The sequence below is a fragment of the Antechinus flavipes genome, chromosome 2 (genome assembly GCF_016432865.1).
Source record: "Antechinus flavipes isolate AdamAnt ecotype Samford, QLD, Australia chromosome 2, AdamAnt_v2, whole genome shotgun sequence".
NCBI lineage: Eukaryota > Metazoa > Chordata > Mammalia > Dasyuromorphia > Dasyuridae > Antechinus > Antechinus flavipes.
The window spans coordinates 621,213,150-621,230,194 of NC_067399.1; the positions used below are offsets into that span (position 1 = coordinate 621,213,150).

The window sequence follows — 17,045 nt, forward strand, 5'->3', positions numbered from 1 at the left end:
AGGTAAATCTGTGTCTGTGTGTGTGTGTGTGTGTATTATTTTTTTCCTTTGTTTTTAAACAGGTAAAATTTATAGAGTATTACACAGGATAATATATATCCCTTTACAATATATATACTTTGTTGTTTTAATTTATACTCAGCATACTTATTATAAATTACTTTAAAAATTCATTAAAAATAATATAATAATCCACAGTCCATCATGCCCTTTCCCATAGTAACTACAATCACTTGGTACAATGAGTGTATTTTATTATATGATAATCTGTTTCTGACCTACTTAAGAGAGGACCGGAAAACCTGCATGTCAGTTAAATACAGACTTCTGGAATCTTTGTTCAAAATAGAGAACAAACAGATGAAACTGATCCAGGCAATTTTAGTCATTTAAGACTATTTCCTTGATGATTCAAAATGGAGATGGTTAGTGGTAGTGGGATCCCTCTAGTCAAAAGAAATCATGAAAATGTTTAGAAACAAGGAAAACTAGAGGATTGGCCAAACCCAAACCAACATTACCCAAGGGATTTCATGAAGAGGATGCTCTCCTTGGCTGGGGGTAGGGAAGAAATTCGAAGGGAGCAGAAATTCTGAAAAGTGGAAATAGCAGCAACGTACAACCCTTTAATATGAAGAAGGTAGTTTGTAAAGGCTTTGATGAGTATCCAGTGAAAAGAAATATCCCACTCTTGAGTCTTTTGCCTAATCCAAAATTGCACTGGATATGAAAACAATTCTGAGAACACTGTATATTTTACTTCTCCTGGGAAAAAGGAAAAATTATTTTACCCACATGGTTTCTTTTAAGCTAAATGGCATGGCAGAAGTGGAATGGATTCTTTCTCATCTGCTCTTACTGCACTCTTGCCCAACAAGGGTAAACTTTAAGCCCAGAGGTGGGAACAGAAGAGCAGCCCTCCATCCTGCAGCGTAGCTCTCATGATTGTTTCCCCTGATGAATAAGAGGGAGCTGAGTGGCTTGGTCAGTCTCTAAAGTACCTGCAGGTGGCAACACAGGGAAAAACAAACCAAAACTGAATTGGCCTTTAGTACACAGATTTAAGTGGGAGAAATAAGGATTCCACCTGTTCTAAAATTTTACTTGGACAGTAAATCCTAACTGAAACATGTCACTTTTCAAAATCAGGCCTAAAGTTATATTGCTGTAGTTGGTTTATTTCAGTCTGATCACATGGCTCCACTAATTTCTGCCCAAGCTTCCTTGATATGAGAGAAAGCCAGGTAATGTTGATGGAGGAGCTGCTGTTGACTGGTCTCAGCTATCAACTACAATGATAGTAATTTTAAATTACAAAGTTTAAAAGCTGGGCTCCTGGTTGGGGAAAAGGGTTGGTGTGTGTGAAGCCTGGCAAGATCAGGCGGTTGTCACCCTATACCACTACATTAAATAAGAAATCCTTTCAGAATTGTAAGTGCAGTGGTAACAATGAATCATTAAAGAAAAAAAATATATAGGATGATTATGTGCCACTGATGTAGAACATATTTTCTGATGTGATTTTAAAATGAAATTTCAATTTTGTCAAATTACTGATCTCCCAATTAAAAATGGAACAATGTAGAAAAAGTTAAAACCAGGCCCTACTTGAGACTGAAAAATTAAAAAAAGAAGTTCAAGTAGTTATGGCATTGCCAATCATACACTTCTTTAATAGCCAATAAGAGTCCTTCCTAGGGAAGATTCTTTCTGTGTTTCCTTATATGTAAAGACCTACTTTCCACTCCAACACCAATCCCTATTAACCATTCCAGCTAGTTATAACATGACTAGAAATCCATCAATCTGTCAACTGTAGAACAAATTCGTTTTATTTGATCCAAAATTAAGAAAGAGGTCCCTGGGAATAAAATTATAAATTACTCTTATTTGCCATTAGCCTCTTCTTATATAAAGTGACCTATATGATAACATTTATCATCTAAAGAAACATAGCTTCAGATGGGAAACACGCTGGCAGGTCAGTCCCATGTCTAGGAGTAATAAAATAACAGTTAATAACTCTCTCTCTCTCTTTCTCTGGCACCCAGCTCATAAAGGGATCTAACATTTACAGGACTTACAAATGGGAAGGAATGGTCACTCAAATGAGATTGGCTTAGGTGGAAAATGGGTCATTTTCTTCATATGAAAAGGTTCTAAAATATGTTTCCATGGAATCTTATGAAAAAGGATACTCTGTGGGGAAATTTAAGACATCAGTACTTCTAGAACAACATTTGGAGAGCCCACATTAGCCACTATGTGAGAACAGAGTTTGTTGTCCCCAAATAGGGGGACAAACCTAGCTCCAGGAAAATCTGAAAAATTCAGACTTTCAAAACTGTTTTTCTAGGGGGTCAAATTGAATATTCTATCACTGGTTATTCTATCCCGGAGTTTGAAGTCTTCCTATTCCTATCAGAAATTCTGGAGAGCATGGGAGAATATTGAGCCACGAGTTTACTGTTACCTATAACTACCATACCAGAATGTTGCCCCATGCCTGTTGGTCCAAAAATATGTCACCTTTGTTACATAGCATCAGCCAAAGGTATGCCAGTTTTAAATGGTGGTCACAAAATGCTGGGTAATGTGAGAGATTTGGTCTCATGATAGGTCTTAATATTCAATTCACGTAAGTATTACAATAGTGCTGACAAATGGCACGTCACAAGGCAATGTTAGGAATAAACCAGCCCAGACATGAGATTATGGATGGCAAATTCTTTCTCAGAACAGTGCATATGGTAGTTAGACAAATTGCATTAGGAACTTCAAAAATAACATTTTCACATATCTCAAGAAAGGGTGTCACAGTTCAGTTAGGTGAGCACACCTTCATTTCTCACACATCATAAATAGCAAAGACAAGTTTTATAATCTCACAAATGCTAAGAAGTTTAGGATAAGGGCTCATCACAAACTACATGGGAACATTCTGTGGTGAAAAATAATGGCATTACTTTCCCCAAACACATGAACAAGGGAATCTTGTCAATCCTGATGGCCCATGATTTCTCCCCTGCTCCTCTTCTCTGTGGGAAAAAGTTTCATGGGAAACAGGTTAAAGAGCCACACATACACAGACACACACACATACATCTATTTCTACATGTATATGTGTGTGTGTGTGTATATATATACATACACACACATATATATGTATATATGTGTATATATATATGCATATATATACATATATATATATATATTTACAGTAAACTTCAGCAACCAGAAAATTAATAAAAATAGCTTCAAGTAGTCCTTCTTTTTTGTTTTTTTGTTTTCATTTGTTTAATACTGATGGTCTGAGGAAAAAAAGAGAAAAGTTAGTTGGGTCAGGTCACATTTTTTAAAAAAAAGTATTTTCCTTTTGGCAGCTTTTTGTAACATTTATTCATGCACTATTGCATATGAACGTTTTGGAAGATGTAATTAAACAGTCACACTGTTTCTGGTGGGGGTAAGACTTTCCTGATAATTTCCCCGCAGAGTGTGTTTGTTAATACGTTGTCTCTTGTTCAATGATCACTAGATAGGGGGCAACACAGAAAGATTATGATGTAGCTTTAAAGTCTACTAATAATATATTAAAAATTATTTTTAGAGGAACTTGGTTCTGCACACCCAGGGAACATGGGAACTGTATGGCTATTGAAAACTCGGCACACGTGTATTTGGTGCAAACCAACCACGAGTCAAATTAGCATTGGTTATTCTGACATCTTTACAATATAAAATAGAATAAAATAAAATTAATTTCTTCTTTCATTGCATAACCCTATAGTATGTGAAATGTGCTCTGATTGCTTAATGGAAACAAGAGCTTTTTAATTTTCACTTGACAACAATGTGGAGTGCATTATAAATAGTGTGGAGTGAAGGGCTCCATCTGTTTGTTTTAAGTCCTTGGAAAAGTTTAAATCAGTTGCAGGTTCTAAGTACCCCCCAAATAACCAAAGTCTATAGCTTTTGCCTTTAGGGTCAAGAAGAATGGACCTGTTTCTTACAGGTCCAACAGGCTCACAACACCATGTTTCCTGCTTTTGCGATCTCTGCCTCCTGGGCACCTCAGACAGTGGAAGCTGAATGAGGAATGGAGAAGAGGCAAGGACAAAGCACCGCAGGAGTAGTAACTGGTCAAGCTTTTCCACAGTTTTTTGGATCTCAGTTCAAAAAAACCAATCCTGGTAGATCCTTGGATTCTCCCCAAACTAAAAACAGCTAAGTCTGTCTGGCTCCTCCATCCCACTCTCCCAACAGGAGGCAATGCTCAGGCAGAAGGCAGACTGGCTGCTGGCTGCTGCTGCCTATGACGGACAGCTCCGGGAGAGCTTAGTGATGGAAAAAACCTCGCAACAAGGAGACCTGTGCCAGCCAGATTAGACCATGTATTCGTTGTTCCCATAAACAATCTGCTGCTGGGGAGCACTACAGTCAGGGTCCACATTTCTCTTGGGATTTGCCCTTAATGTCCCCTCAGGAAGGTCTTTGGTTTTTTGGGGTGAGTTTTTCACATTCTTGAGTTTTTGTTTGCCCTTCGCAGAGTTGAATGTGCCTCTGCTAATAAACTGAGGCCTATCTTCCAGGGTCCTGGCCTGGCACAGGGAACCTTCCACTGATAGACGGGACTCGGTGGTCTCGCCAACTGAAGCAGCTCGGTAGAAGGGTGATTTGGAATGGATTTGAAACCGCTTTCTGGTCCCATGAGAAAAGACTGTATTGTATGAAGACAGGGAAGAGGCAGCAGAATCCGTTGAATCTAGAGATTCTTGTTGTTTTTTCAATTGCCTTCGCAACTTTGTTGATGATTCAGTCTTGGAAGATTTCAGAGAGCTAAGTGCTAAACTTCTCTCTAAGACAAAAACAAAGACAAATTGAGTCAAGCTGGGTTCTCTTTAATACTAACAATCACTGTCATAAATAGACTTTCCCAAATTCCTATTACAGGTGAAGCTGGACAGATTTATCCATACTGGGCAGAGTAAACAAGGCCACTCACTCCCTACCTCCAATTGATAACCCTGCAGTGCTGAGGTACTCACCTCACCTCCTGGGGCACTTCAGGGACCCAGTTATGATGTCATCTCCTCCCCCCAGGGGATTTTAATTTCTTTCCCAGTTATTCTAGATCAGACAATTTTTGATGTCTTTCTAGTTTTAAATTATAGCACAGAGCAACCATTTCCCCTTTAAAACTTGCCTCACAGGAGATTTAATAGAAGAAATCTCAGTTTGAAATCCAGTACCTGAGATCAGTAGAAAGTTCTTTTAGCACCAAGAGGCTACAAACCCTGCTGCTCAGAACCCCCTTGGGCCATCTGTGAACTTGACTTCGTCCTCCAATCCTGGGTCACTCAGAACCTATCTGGACTTTTTGAATGATGATGTGGGAGACAGCAATTCTATCCCTTTGGTAACATGGAAGATTCTGAGTCTGCTGTTGTCCCTGCATGCTTTAGGTCCCCAAGGCTTCCCCATGACTGGACTTTCAGCGCCTGTTATGCTGAAGCCTGAGGCCTGCCATCCCCTACACTGTCATCCTTAATGGCTTCTGGGCCTTCCCCTTCCCCCAAAGAACGATTAATTGTTTATGTGCGGCTGCCCCCAGTAAGAGCATGAGGTTCCTTAAGAGAAGGAACTGTTTTAATTTTACTATAGTGCTTAACAGAACAATCTTGACACACACAGCAAATGCTTAGTTAATACTTTTAAAAATTCCCTTGTTCATTCCTAATTTACTATCCATGAGCACCACAGGTGCTAAGATCAAGAAGTCATTTCAAACTGGGAAGGATAAGACAGCTGGCAGCATAAGTACACAGCTGAAGGGAGAAGTCGGCTTTCGTCATGTGGTGGGAATCTCTGTCTCTTCAATGATCAAATACATAGGAAAAAATACAAAATCCAATTCCCTCATTTACCTGTTTTATCAGAGAAAGCTCCTTCCGAATCAAAATTCAAATTCTCAGAGCTATCAGCAGTCCCAATAGAGGCTTCAGACTCCAGTGTTTCATCATCTGAAGCCCGGGGCTCCAAGGCAAGCATCTCAAATGTTAATTCTTCCCTGTAAAACCCAATCAGATCATCAGTATTTAGGAAATTCTAGGAAAAAAGGCCCAACAGATGTGAGTACAAATGACTGATGCTACTTATTCATATAGTTCAGACAGTGAAAAAGACTAATACTCTGAAGCAAAGCAAGAATAATAAGTGGGGAGGAGAGGTAGGAAATGGTCTTTCTCTCTTCCTCCTTCCCCGTACCCCACTCTTCTCCAGTTAGGAGCTGGTTAACAGTAGGCAATTTCTCCCTAATCAGTCTATTGTTGCTCACAGGACACTTATTAATGAGAAGATCCAAATTTTAGTGGAGTTTGATCTTTATTCTTGATAGAATACTTGCACTTGTTCCTTCTGAGTTTAAACCCCTGAGAATAGGTTCACAAACTTGCTGTTCTCTCCTCAGACTTGCTCAATATTTTGTCCATGTTTAGTTGAAAACTTGCTGAGCAAGACTGTAGGCCAGTAGAGATGCAAGGAAAAGAATTAAGCGTCAAGAGTATTGGTGCCTCGTTCTCCTTCTGTCACTGACTAGCTATACCTGGGCAAGGCAGCTTCTCCAGGTCTGTTTCTTTATCTGAAAAGTGAAGAAGTCAGACTACATAATCTCCAAACTTCATTTTACTTTGTTCCCCTTTTAGAAAGGGAACGCTGACAACCAAAGAACCACTTTTAAAGCAGTCCTGTTACATGGCCAATGAACACCAAAAAAACAACTCAAAATACCCAGCCCAGAGAATAGACTGGTTAATGCTAAAAGTCTAAGGATCCAGACTTGGGTATCCTGATGCTCATCCCAAGGCTGACTCTACTCACTGCCCTCATAGAAGGACGACATGAAAATAATGCTCTTTCCCTTTCTACTCTGGAAACTCACTTTTCTTTCTGCAAGTTCTCAATCTGCTCAGTCAACACTCTCTCTTCCTGCTGCATGGCTGCCTGCTGTTGCTCTGTGACATCCATCTCTATTGCTTCCTCATTAGTCACAGGTTCTTCTGGGACTTCAGACATGGAGGGCAGTCGGACTGCAACTGGAGATGATGGGCTTGGGTAGTTTCCCTTACGAATACGCCCTTTGCCCTGTAGAGAAAGATCCATATAAAAAACTTCATGTCTTCACTTCTTTGATCAGAAAGGTTAGGATAATGAGCATGCTTGCAGTCCACTGCATGAGCACATAAATTGTCATTGGCAGGGACTTTAGAATCCTGGGACAATATCCACTAAACACAAACATATTGACATTTTATTGCAAGAAACCCAAGAGGGTGGAGGGATATTATAACATATAGATTTATTTTCTCTCAGGCAATCTGAGTTGTGTCTGAGGCTGAATTTGAACTCATGTCCTCTGGATTCCACAGATAATATTCCATTCACTGCACTAACTAGCTGCCTCTCACATAGGCAGATTTCAAAAGTTCTTTTGCTATAACCCACATGAAATTTATCATATGTACTAGCAAAGCATAACCCACCATGGCTATATGACACAATATATACCTTGGGCATAAAGGTATTCATCTTAAAATTTGTAAAATCCTATCTATGTCAAGAAAAGTACTACCTTAGAGAGTGGTTGCCTTTTTGTATGGCTTATGAAAACATACCAGAGGGGAATCCTAGGGAAGAGAGCATAATAATGATTTGTATGTCTCATGCTCACTTTGAATTTGGCTTGGCTAACTATGGATTTGTCTTGACTCCATATGTTAAATGTACATATATTTAAAACAATGGTGAAATGTAACGTGTTTGTAGTTGTTTTTGCTATGAAAATGGAGAAAGACAGATTCATCTTAGAAGATTTATCTTCGTTTCCCTCCACTGTCTTTCCTAACTTTAAGTTTTTAGTGAAGAATAAGAATATAGGGACTGATTTTATTTGTCGATTGTAATGACATCTCAGTTCACTTCAATGTAGATGAATAGAAACAAAGGAAGAAATTTTATGAGGATTTTATTTTCACTTCTAGTTTTCTGGAGGTGAACTTGTGACCAAAAAGATAAAAATGTTTTTAGACAGGAACCAGAAATAGCAGACTGCACTAATTTGCTTAATTCAACATTCATTTTATAAAGTGCTTATTAAGTGAAGGGCATGACACTAGATGTGAGGAATACAAAAATGAAAAACAAGTCCTGTCCTCTGGTGGGAAAGGCAAGGCTTAAGAATGATAGCTGCCCACAAGAGATACTCTTTCTCTCAATGGCTGTTCAGAACCCATTTGGATCATCTATCTGAGAAGTAGAAAGTAGGACCACCATTGACTGATTTTCTTGTCCAGCTCTGGGTCACTCAGAACCCATCTGGATTGTTTTGTCTGCTCACACTGAATGTATGACATGGGAGACATCAATTTTATTTCTTTTTGGTAATGTGGAAGACCATGAATTACTCTCTGCTTTTGTCACTGAAGAGCAGTAGAATGAATTAAGGGCAAAGAATTGGGCAAAGTAGTGATAAATATCTGAAAGGAAAGGTCACTTTCAGCACAAAACTTATCTCTGTCTGTAATATGATACACAAAATATGAATAACCTTTAGGCTTATTTGGTGTCCACCCTAGGCCAGCCAACACTTAGTAAAATCCAGTGCTAGGCCATGGAATCAATAACAAGTTTGACGATGACATGGTCTTTTTACTGACAGTGTAAGCAATGGACACTTCACCAACACTGATCCAGATGATGTAAGAAAAATAGAAAGACAGAAACAAAGTACTAAGTGAAGTCCAGAGGAAGGGTGTTATTGATAGGGGGAGGAGTAAAAACTTCAAGAGGTAGAATGTGAATTGAAATGTAAAAGATGGTAGAGATTCAAAAGATAGGGAAGGAAGAAAAATCTCTTGTTTTAAAATAGGTACAGCAGCACTTGGGCTTTAGGAAAATATAGTAAAGATAACTCACTAGATTGGATGACCTCAGATTTTCACACTGGGGATCAGGCATTGACATAAGTACTTTGTAAAAGGGAGCATAATCTGTCAGAAGGATAGGCAAACTACTGCAGAACCAATGAAGACAGAGTACTCCCTACTCTCTGGCTCTATCCCAGACCTTAACAGTTCAATGAAAGAAGATGCCTTTAGCTTCAGTGAGATTTTATTCAAATTCTTTTAAATAGAAAGTGAATAATTTATCTTATTTTTTACCCTTCTTAATTGATTTATATATATTTCCTCCCTTCTTTAAGAGTTTTACTTTAGAGGGAAAGGGATCAGGTGGCCAAAGTGGTTTATAAAAAGGTTGCTAAGCTACTCTGAGCTTATTTGAGTCTGGCCTCCAGTCAAGTACTCAATCTCTGCATGGTACCATTTTGACCAGTTGAGGATACACTTTCAAAAAATTCAACTTAGTTTACAAACTGGATCCCAGAAAATGTTTATATTTAAAAAGGAAGAGGGAATTTCTTTTATATTTTCAACGCAAGGATAACTATTTTAAAGTGATATTTCTGAAGGCCTACTGTAGTTTGTTTCAGAGAAAGCAGCCCTTTTCCCAACATCTCAGTATTCTTTATGAGATCTGAAAGTTCCAAGTGCTAGTAGGAAGGATAGCTTAAACATTTTTCCTGTTAAAAGTCTCCTAAAAATAACAATTCAATTTATCCTTAATTTCACTGATGTGGATGTTTTTCTCCAATTGATGCTGATAGCAACTCATCTATACTTTCTTACTGTGTGACACTTTTGTCCATATCCTTCTATAGACCTTCCAAAAGAGGGCCATCACAGATCCTCTAGTTCTCTTTATATAGGTAGTATTACAAAAGCTGTCCTACTAATAATCCTCCACTTCTCGTACTCTCACCATATTACCAGCTCATCAACTTAAAAAAGATTATATATCTCTATATTATCTTTGATACTAGAGTGTGTGTGTGTGTGTGTGTGTGTGTGTGTGTGTGTGTTTGTGTGTGTGTGTTTGTGCTAGTTGCTTCTGGCAATATGGTGCTGCTGCTGCTGCTTTAAATCCAATGTACTCCATGGATGGCCACAATTTGGATTCCTCAGAAATTTTGATGTACTATGATTTATAACTCCAGAATTTTGATGGTGTTTTCAGATGAAATTTTGTTTTGGAGAGAAGCTTGGAAGGGAGAGGGAGAAAAAAAGAACGAGAGTGTGTGTATGTGTAATTCTAGGAGGTTTAAAAAAAAAAAAAAGAGTAGAAATATAGGAAATCCAAAGTGAGATCAAGAGGGGCTGATCACCCCACCCACAATTGAAGTAAAGCGTGTCCCAGGTACAACCCATCTCTTCAGGGACTAAGGCTTGAATAATTAGTAAGCCAAAGAAAATTCCCACCAGTATAAAAAATTATTGTAGATCCAGAGATTCCCTCAAATAAAAAACAAAAACAACAAAAAAAGTGCATGTAGGACAATTTACATCCATAAATTGCGGGAAAAATAGATTTGCTGCAAGGACCACATCAATTCTTAGAAGAAATGAAACAAAAAATAAAAAATGAAATAAAAGCTCGAAGAAAAAACTGATAGCTTATAATAGAAAGTGGTAAAACTTAATGCAAGTAACAATTCTTGCTAAAAACTGGAATAGACTAAATAGAATTTAATGATTTCTTGAGACCATAAGATATATTGGACCAAAAGAGGTTGAAAAAAATGGAAGGAAGCATAAAGAACTATAAAAGTCCTAGAAATCCATGAGAAAAAAATACTGGACAGTTTTATGAAATTATAAGTACCATCTAGATCTGTTACAACCAGAGAGCAAAGTGCAAATAAAAAGAATTCAATGATCACACTGAGAAAGAAACCCCTCAAGGAATGTCCCAGGAATATCTTACACAAAATCTAGCATTTCTAGTCAAAGAAAACTTTTTGTAAAACTTATCTAATCAACTAACAAGTATTAAACACCTATTTTGTGTCAGTCTCTGTGTTAAGTACTGGGGATATTAGTACAAAGAATGAAACAATCCATGCTCCCAAACTTACATTCTAAAGAGGCAATAAGTGAGAGAGCATGAAAAGGAGGGAGGCAAACCAAGCCGGGTGCAGGAAGAAAGAATTTTGGGAAACTTTTTATACAAGATCCCTTCCCTGGGTACCATCTGGTAAAGAAAGCCTGAAATGTGGCAAATGGAAAGTAGAAGCTTATAAAATGTGGCCACTATTTACCTGCTGCCTATACACATACCACCAACCCCCCTCAACTTCATGGTTACCTTATGTATAGCACACTATACTGTTCTGGAAACTAGAGCATTTTAACTTTTTCTCTTGCAGCACTTTAGTTCCAATATTAACTCTTTGTAAGGAAAGGTAAGCGTGTGTGTGTGTGTGTGTGTGTGTGTGTGTGTGTGTGTGTGTTTGATAAAGTGGGGAGAGGTATATTATTTTCATTGTGTAAAACTGAGCCTTAGAGAGCAGTGACTTGCCAAAGATCTGACATGATTAGTTAGCAGTGCTGGTATTAAAATTCTGGACCACTATTTTTTCACCATACTACAATGTCTCATAAATTTGGTACTTAAATACATTAGTGTCATAATTAATATACCCTTTTAATTTCAAATAATTCTAAGTCAACAAGCATTTTATTAAGTTTACAATGAGGGGTGTGTGTGTATGAGAGAGAGAGAGAGAGAGAAAGAAAAAGAGAGAGAGAGAGATATTGGTTATAAAGATAAATAAGATATGGTCCCTGCCTTCAAGTAAAAGAAGGATCTAATTTAGGAAAAGACCAGTCCCAAACTATCAAGGCAACTTAGAAAACAGCAATGTCTAGATGAAGGATTATAAATAAGATTTTATGAGTAATTTGAGGAAAGCATACTGGCTGAGGATGGCAGAATAAAGGAAGGCTTCACTAAAGAAATAGCAATAGTCTCAAAAGATAGCTACAGGAGGCAAAGGTATTGACTCCCAGCTCTAGTGATATGGTGAACACAGGGGTAAATCTGGGGAATGAAAAGGAGTCCTGCTTAGGTGAGGTGTAGAATATCTAAAGGGATGGGACATTAGATAAGGCTGGAAAAGTGAGTCAGTGCCAGGTTGTAGAAGGTCTTGAATGCTAAGCTACAGAGTTCTAGAGATCCGAGGAAACTACTGAGGGTGTTTCAATAGAATAACATATCTTATGAAGGATAAATATCTAGTATGATAGAAATGAGGGCCTGAACTAGGTTACTAACAGTGAAAACAGAAATGAGAAGAGAAATATGAAAGCCTTTAGAGATAGGGGGAAAGCATTGAGAAAGGGAAAAGTTAAAAATGATGATAAAGTTTTCATCTTTAAAGGACAGAAGAATGGTATCATGAACAGAAATAGAGAAGGAAGGAGGCATGAGAAGCTTTAAGGGAAAGATAATGAGCCGGTCTGGGAATGAAGTACCTTTATGAATCATACTCTAGTGAAAAATGAGCATATAAATCTTCCTAAATCCCAAGAATCAGATTTGCTGTTTGCAAGATAAATGAATATTCAGAGCACAGAAGCCAAAGGTTGACTTCTACTTCTGTTCCAAACTGCACAGGGAATTTATCATCATAATCCTATTTCCCAGATGGTATCTTAGTAACATGAGACTGTGGAGTGAAACTTACTCTGCGTCTTTTCTAGGGTTGGAAACTCTCCAGTTTTAGAGATAGTGCAATTTCTGCTAGAAGAAGATAGATTCTTTGCATAGGGGTGAATGGAAATTAGCCAATTTGTTCTAAAACAACCAGTGACTCCCTGCTCCTTCTTCTCCCACCCCACCTTTGTGCTGCTTCCTTTTTTATTCCACAAGGATATTATTTTGAAGAACTTACTGGCTTTCAAGTTGCTGGCGAAACTGATAAACCTAAATGGAAAAGAAGTTCTTAGAAGAAAGAGAACAGGGAGAAAAGGCTGGAGAACTATCCTCTTTCTAGAACTCGTTCACAATTGGGTTTTTGCCTTATTTTAAACTGTACGATCAGATGGAGGACTTCTTCCTTTTTCACTTCAGGATGGTGAAATAAATGACTGTTATTTGTAGACACCATCAGCATCCTTCCTGAACTCCCCTCCTCCTACAATAATCAACTAATCAGTCAACCAGCTTACTATATGCCAGGTACCATGATAGATAGTAGGGTTATAAGGACAAAAATCAAACAGTCCCTGCCCTGGAGAAGCTTCTGTTCTACTAGGGAAGATAAGTACTTGTACAAATATCTACAGGATATCTATAAAATAAATAAAGGTAACTTTTTTTTTAGGGGAACTGGAAGGAATCAAGAAGGGCTTCATGTTGAAAGTAATGTTTGAACTAAGTTTTGCAAGAAATTAGGGAAGCTAAGGGGTAGTGGTTGTGAGGAAGAAGTACTTCCAGCTATAGGGGACAGCTATACTATGGCATGGAGATGGGAAAAAGAATAAGACTGAATAAACTAGTTTGTTTGGACCTGATGGCAACTACTAAAATTGAGGCATAGATGAAACATACCAACAAATAAGAATTTTTTAACTACTTAGTTTTTCCCATTTACTTGAAAATGTTTTACAGTGACTTATAGTGTGTTTAATTTTCAATATGAAATTACATCATTTTAACCCAAAATTCAGACTATAGAATTATCCTTTATTTTAAAAATCATTAGAATTAAATGTGATTTATCATTACTTGTATAATCAAATTTCTTTGAAAATTAAGAGTTATTCAATTAACTTCTTTCTCTGCCATAGTATAATATAAAAATATCAAGGAAGTTAATTAAACTTAGTGGAAAACAGCTAAATTTTTTGAGATTAAACATGTAATTTTGCATTTATTTTCAAAAATCATTTTGACTAATCAACTATTCCTCACAAATTATGCTTAATTATGTTAATATGATTTGAAACTGTATAGTTTAAATCCATGGCTGACTCACTTTTTTTTTTTTTACCCCATACAAAGTGGTTCCCAGGAAGGGAAGTATTGAGTCAGTCCATATCTAGTATCCTTGTTGAGAAAGTGGCTCAGTCTGTCACTCCAAGTCCTCTGCTGCCCACAATTCTTCACAGACACTGCGAGTATTTGTAAGAAAGCTGTGAGAATTCCTTTTCAGATCTAGTCATTGATCAATACTGTAGCAGCCTAAGTAAGTTTCAACTGAAGTGTCAAAAATAGGCTAGGATTGGGGCTGGGGAGAGTTTTTTGAGAAGAGTTCAGGAATTAGAGAGACAAAGGGAAAAGAAAAGTCATAAGGAAAAGGGAGAAAGAGCAAGCAGAAATGGGACAGCTCCTGATGCATCTTCATTTCTCTAACCCTGCCCTTCTAATACAATCTTCCTTTCCCTCTCCATCTTCTGCCTGTAGTCTCATTCATTCTCTACTATCCTAGGACTTGATACTGATTCTCAAAGGCAGTCCTGCACCTGGCTCAACAGCAAAGCCAGGATTGGTTGGTGGGTAACCTCCATTCTTGACAAGGACCACAACAACATCCCTAGGTTAGAGTCGAATTACACAGTGTGCCCGGGGCCGGTCAGACCAACACAGATTTGGGGTGCCTGGCCGCAGGTCAGGCACAGATAGTCCCTAGGCACATCGGGGCGGCCTCTCTAACTCTGTGCATTTGTGTTGCTTCTGGGCTAACTCCCCTCTGCCTTGCTCACGGAGCACAGCGCCCTCTCTGATAAGGGCACGCCAGACTGGGCGGCCCTGTGCCGGGTTTCCCATGTCACACAATTGATTCTGAAGTTCTGTACTGGCATTGCTTTTCCTGACCACCCTGTGATGGCTCTCCCTGTGTGAGTTCTCCATAAAGTAAGTCTTTTTGGCAAACGTACATTTGGCATTTAAACGATGTTGCTGGCCCAAAGGGATTGTGTTCTGAGGACCAATGCTGAAAGGCTGGGCAGTTTGGTTTGAGAAAGGACCTTGGTGTCTGGTGCCCTATCCTGCAGATGATTTTCAGACTCTCTTTCAGACACCTCAGGCCCATGAGGAGTAACTGGGAAAAGCCCAGCAAGAGCAACTGTGGGCAGGAGTTACGACCCTGCTCCTGCAGGACTTTGGAGTCACTTAAGCTCTCTTGGTATCAGTTTTTTATCTGTAAAAGGGCTGGGCAGCATGACTTCCCAAGATCCTTTCTAGCACTAAATGTATGTTCCTATGAAATCACCTATCTGGGAAAAGGCCTTAAAATTGTAACTAACTTCAGTGACATCTTTCCCCACAAAAAACTATCAGAACTCATCTCTTTATTCTTATTTTTTAAATGATATAGTATGTATACCATACATGTTGAAAGAAGCCTTGTCTACTACAAGGCATTTTTACTCTTTCCACTCCATGGCCTATTTTTTTTTCTGAAGAAACACAGGTCCATTTGCAAGACTAGGGATGAAGGACTAGAAGAATTTGAATAAACTCTCACGTCCAAGCCTCGAGCTAGGCCGTCCATTTGTTCATTCTGGTCTAACACTATTGAGTGAAATCTGTATCATTCTAATTGTTAGTCTAGTTTTCAGTTACTTTTCAGTTGTGATGAAAAGAAACTAGTGTCCCTTTACCAATCTTGGACACATTATCAAAACCAACAATCAAGAGCTTTGTCAATGTTGCCTATTATAATAGGATAAGGGCTGTGGGTGAGATGAATCTGGAGCAAGGGATCTAATGGGAGCAATGCTTGGCTAAAAAGTTTATTTCTGTTCTTTTGCAATTTTCAACTTTTGGATTTAATATCTACCCATTTCCACCAGTCATTTAGTCATTCTTCAGTTGGGTCAGACTCTTCATGATCCTATTTGGGTTTTTCTTGGCAGAGGAAATGGAGTGCTTTGTTTGCCATTCCTTCTCCAGTTCTTTAAAGATGAACTGAGGCAAACAAGGTTAAATGATTTGCCCAGGGTCACACAGTTAGCAAATACCTGAGGCCAAATTTGAATTCATGAAGATAAATCTTCTGGATTCCAAGCCCAGAGCTCTATCCACTGTGCCACCTAGCTGTCCTCCATCAAACAGACCAAACAAATAAATGGATTTTATTCAATAAAACCATAAATAGGATAAAAAAAAAAACCTGGAAAAAAGATGGGCAGACAACACAGGAGTTATGAAAAGGGAACAAGAATGGGAGAGTGTAAAAGTGTTAAGACTATAGTATAGACAAAAGGTAAAGGTAAAGACCTTCTAGCACCTGAGAATCTCTCAGATGAGGGATGCTTAAGTTGTTTTGGTGAGTGGTCCATACCCATGGTAAAGGAGCAGGGGGAGTCTGACAGACTTTGAGGGCAGTCCAAGAGCCAACGTCATTCCTGCCATTCAAAGTCCTCTTCCCCCTTTCCAGGAGACCTCGCCTTGCCAGGGGTGAGGATGGGGGCTGAGGCCTTGGGCTGCACATGATGTGTGGACAATCATGAAGGATGACCAAGCAGTACAGCTCCTGGATGAGTGACATGCAAGGATGTAATGCAGCCGTGATACACTGCGACATGTTTAATACATACCGGGATTGGATTGCGGGTTATGCTCATAAATCTAACTGCAATGAGTACAGGTTTCTGGATTAGAAAGGACATGAAAAGGAAAGCAGAAAGTTAGAGTACACATCATTCCCCCTCGAAGAGAATGTTTAGTCTTTGAAAGTAATGGATCCATCATCTCTTTGCAGGACCATCAACAAAGCACAGCTGGGCCAGATGGTCTGCAAAGTGACTATTGCATTGGAAAGGTGTCTCCCCTTTCTAACTGCCTTGTCCTAGCTAGGACTCTTAAAGCGATGCTCTTGAAAGAAGAGCAGGCCTCAGAAATGGCTTCCCTTTTTCAATGCAACTTTTGCTCCATTTCCATGACATAAATGTGGATGGTGTCCTGAGATTAGCCGGCCTTGTCTATCTTGCTGTCACAAGAAAGCACATGCAGATGTTTGTGCATTCGATACACATACATTGAGCACCAGTGAGAGAGGAAATGGATCTAGTTCCACCAACCCAAGCAATGACTGAATCTGTAGAAGAGGGAGTGAGGCTTATTGCCTCCTCCTCCCATTAAAA

At 38.7% G+C, this 17,045-nt stretch overlaps 1 protein-coding gene across 1 annotated transcript in view; it reads right to left on the reverse strand.

Annotated features, from left to right (window-relative positions):
- Positions 1–3,268: 3,268 nt before the first annotated feature.
- Positions 3,269–17,045, reverse strand: part of MYO9A (myosin IXA) — a 289,464-nt gene continuing 275,687 nt past the window's right edge. The window contains exons 41-44 of the mRNA XM_051981925.1: positions 16,500–16,553; positions 6,941–7,143; positions 5,928–6,070; positions 3,269–4,858 (exon numbers count right to left, since the gene is read on the reverse strand). Of these exons, the coding sequence (XP_051837885.1) occupies positions 4,386–4,858; positions 5,928–6,070; positions 6,941–7,143; positions 16,500–16,553 (873 nt within the window). The 3' untranslated portion in view covers positions 3,269–4,385. The remainder of the gene's footprint in view (positions 4,859–5,927; positions 6,071–6,940; positions 7,144–16,499; positions 16,554–17,045) is intronic.